The 3,347-nt window shown below is 36.2% G+C and overlaps 1 protein-coding gene across 1 annotated transcript; it reads left to right on the top strand.

The window, feature by feature from the left end:
• The first annotated feature begins 401 nt into the window (after positions 1-401).
• On the top strand, positions 402-3,030 carry LOC104096674 (protein NRT1/ PTR FAMILY 8.1-like). The gene is made up of 4 exons (XM_070181768.1): positions 402-798; positions 885-1,102; positions 1,237-1,793; positions 2,013-3,030. Exons 1-4 carry the CDS (start codon positions 693-695, stop codon positions 2,866-2,868), a joined length of 1,737 nt encoding a protein of 578 aa, XP_070037869.1. The 5' UTR covers positions 402-692; the 3' UTR covers positions 2,869-3,030.
• The last annotated feature ends 317 nt before the right edge of the window (positions 3,031-3,347 follow it).

Genomic DNA, 3,347 nt, shown 5'->3' with positions numbered 1-3,347 from the left:
TTTTTATTTACTAGTAAAACATAGAGAGATTTTAGGACTCATAATGAAAGTACTACATGATTAATATTGTAGACTCTACAAGTTGTGGGCAAAGTTCGGTTAACTCGTGAAGATACAAGGCAATCAATTCTAGATTCTAATGGTATTTACTTACTCCATTTTAGTATTTCTAAAATCTGATAGGTTCAATAAATAAAATTGTCAAATATGACTACCGCTTTGTGCATTTATGAGAATTAGAAATAAGAAGAAAACAAAAATAGAACAAAATGGTTGCTGAATTTACGAGGAGAGTTTACTCCTTTTCTTTGTTTGACTTTTTTTCTATTGTTTGATAGCATAAGAAAAGCAGATGTAAAAACATGAGCCATTAATTCTCCAACAAACTAAGAGAACCTTTTTCAAGATGTATCTAGCCATTTTACTGGCCGATGGACAAAGCTAATGAGTTTGGTACATCCAAAACTGAATTGCACCTATGCTGCCAACAATAACTTTATCTTTGGTTATGTGAATGAACTTTAGAATAGAGTGTTTTAGATTTCTGAGATATTCTATCTAAGGAAAAAAGGGTGGAGCCATAGCTCAATCTTTTGGCTCCCTCTAAATTGATTTTAACGACGTGTTTCAGATAATTATTGGAGTGACGAAAACCACATCTAGAAAGCATTGTTTTTCTTCTTTGTTAGGCCATGGCAGAAGAAGATATCTATACCAAGGATGGAACCGTGGATTATCGGAATAAGCCTGCAAATAAGAAGAAAACAGGAACTTGGAAGGCTTGCCCTTACATACTTGGTAAACATACTAATCTTTATCATCATATATATTCTCTGTTCTAATACCATAATTATTGATTTTAAAATATTGTTAATACTTGACAGGGAATGAATGCTCTGAAAGATTGGCATATTATGGGATGAGTACCAATCTTGTCCTTTATTTTAAGAATCAACTCAATCAGCATAACACAACTGCTTCAAAAAATCAATCAAATTGGTCAGGGACATGCTATGTCATGCCTTTGCTCGGAGCATTTCTTGCTGATTCTTATCTTGGAAGATACTGGACTATTGCCATATTCTCTATTATCTATGTTTGTGTGAGTTTATTTGGCTGTTGTCTCTTTTGTTGTTTTTCTAGGTTTTTATTATATTCGGTTTGGAGAAGTATACCATCTATAAATCTAATATTTTATTTTGTACTTTCTTAACTGATTTTTCTTATCATTCAAAGGGGATGACATTGTTGACAATTTCGGCATCAGTGCCAGGGCTTAAGCCAACTTGCTATGAAAAAGATAAATGTCATGCGACCGACGGTCAAACTTCTGTATTCTTTATTGCACTCTACTTAGTAGCACTGGGAACTGGAGGGATCAAGCCATGTGTCTCATCCTATGGAGCAGACCAGTTCGATGATGCTGATCCTATTGAGAGAAACCACAAGAATTCCTTCTTTAATTGGTTCTACTTCTCCATCAATGTTGGGGCTCTCGTTGCTTCTTCATTGATAGTCTGGATACAACAAGACATTGGCTGGGGATGGGGGTTTGGTGTTCCTGCTGTGGCCATGGCACTTGCTGTTGTATCTTTCTTTTCAGGCACCCGGCTATATCGATACCAAAAGCCTGGAGGCAGCCCTTTGACGCGTATATGCCAGGTTGTTGTGGCTTCTTTTAGAAAATACCGACTTGCATTGCCTGCTGAAAAATCTCTGCTACATGAGACTGCAGACGAAGCTGAATCTGCCATCAAAGGGAGTCGCAAACTTGCTCATACAAATGAGTTGAGGTATGCTTGTGAATTATGAAATCTTCAGAAGCAACATAAAGATTAACTTACTAACTATGACATCCAAAGGGCTCATGATCTAGTCATGGATACCTTATATGATCATCCTCGATGCTATATGGGTGTAATTATATCTAGTTTGAAACTGATTAAACTTTCATGATACTTATCGCATTAAGTTTTATGAGATCTTTAACTTGGATGTTTGTTACTCTGCAGTTTTTTCGACAAAGCTGCTGTGAAGCTAGAGTCAGATGAGAATAGAGGTTCAATAAACAATTGGAGGCTTTGCACAGTAACACAAGTTGAGGAGCTCAAGTCTGTTATCAAGTTGCTACCTATTTGGGCTACTGGAATTATCTTCAGCACAGTGTATAACCAAATGAGTAATATGTTTGTGCTGCAAGCTACATACATGGATACACATTTAGGAAAATTTAGAATTCCTGAGGCTTCACTTTCTGTTTTTGACACCATGGCTGTGATTCTCTGGGTTCCTATCTATGATAGACTGCTTATCCCATTTGTTCGAAAGTTTACAGGTCACAAAAATGGCTTGACTCAACTTCAACGGATGGGGACTGGGCTCGTCATATCAGTCTTTGCAATGGTATCTGCAGCCATTGTAGAGGTAGTTAGGCTGGGCATAGTAAGAAGGCACAATTACTATAACACCACCAATGTGCCAATGTCAGTATTTTGGCAAATTCCCCAATATATGATAGTTGGTTGTGCTGAAGTTTTCACATTTATCGGTCAGTTGGAGTTTTTCTATGATCAAGCACCTGATTCAATGAGGAGCTTGTGCGCTGCCCTCTCTCTCACGACCACTGCACTTGGAAGTTATGTGAGCTCGTTCTTAGTAACCATTGTCACAGATATTAGCACAAGGAATGGAAAGCCAGGATGGATAGCGGACAATCAAAATCGCGGCAAGCTGCATTACTTCTTCTTGTTGTTGGCCATTTTAAGTGTCTTAAACTTCTTTGCTTTTCTTGCGGTTGCAAAAAGGTACAAGTATAAGAAGGCTATCAACAAAGACTCTGTTGCAATGGTGCCTGTTGATGATAAGTAAGCTAGTTTCATGATTTCTAGTGTTTAAACTTCCCTTCTGCTTTTCTAAAATTTGAACATTTCAGACGTACAAGTTTGTGGCATAGACGTACAGACCTGTATCATTTATAGATCAAACATGTTCTTATAGTTTATCTCATGGATACATTGATTTTCTTTTTAATTTATTGCATGTGGTAATAGTACCTTATTGGATAATAATACTCCCTCCGTTTCAAATAGATTGACGTTATTTACTTATTAGGTCGTTTCAAAAAGATTGACACCTTTCAATATTTCCTTAATATGAAGCATATTTATAGTCACACAAATGATATGGCAGATTTAAGACCATCACAAGTTTCAAAAGTTTTACAGCTATACAAATGTTATAGTTTATTTAAAACTATATATTTTAAAAGTATTTAATTCTTTATTAAAGTTTATGTTAAGTCAAACTAAGACAATCTTTTTTAAATGGACGGAGTACTACACCAGCCT

This window comes from Nicotiana tomentosiformis, chromosome 7, assembly GCF_000390325.3.
Source record: "Nicotiana tomentosiformis chromosome 7, ASM39032v3, whole genome shotgun sequence".
Classification (NCBI taxonomy): domain Eukaryota; kingdom Viridiplantae; phylum Streptophyta; class Magnoliopsida; order Solanales; family Solanaceae; genus Nicotiana; species Nicotiana tomentosiformis.
The sequence above is the reverse complement of the archived record's forward strand: the minus strand, read 5'-3'. Positions and strand labels throughout refer to the sequence as shown.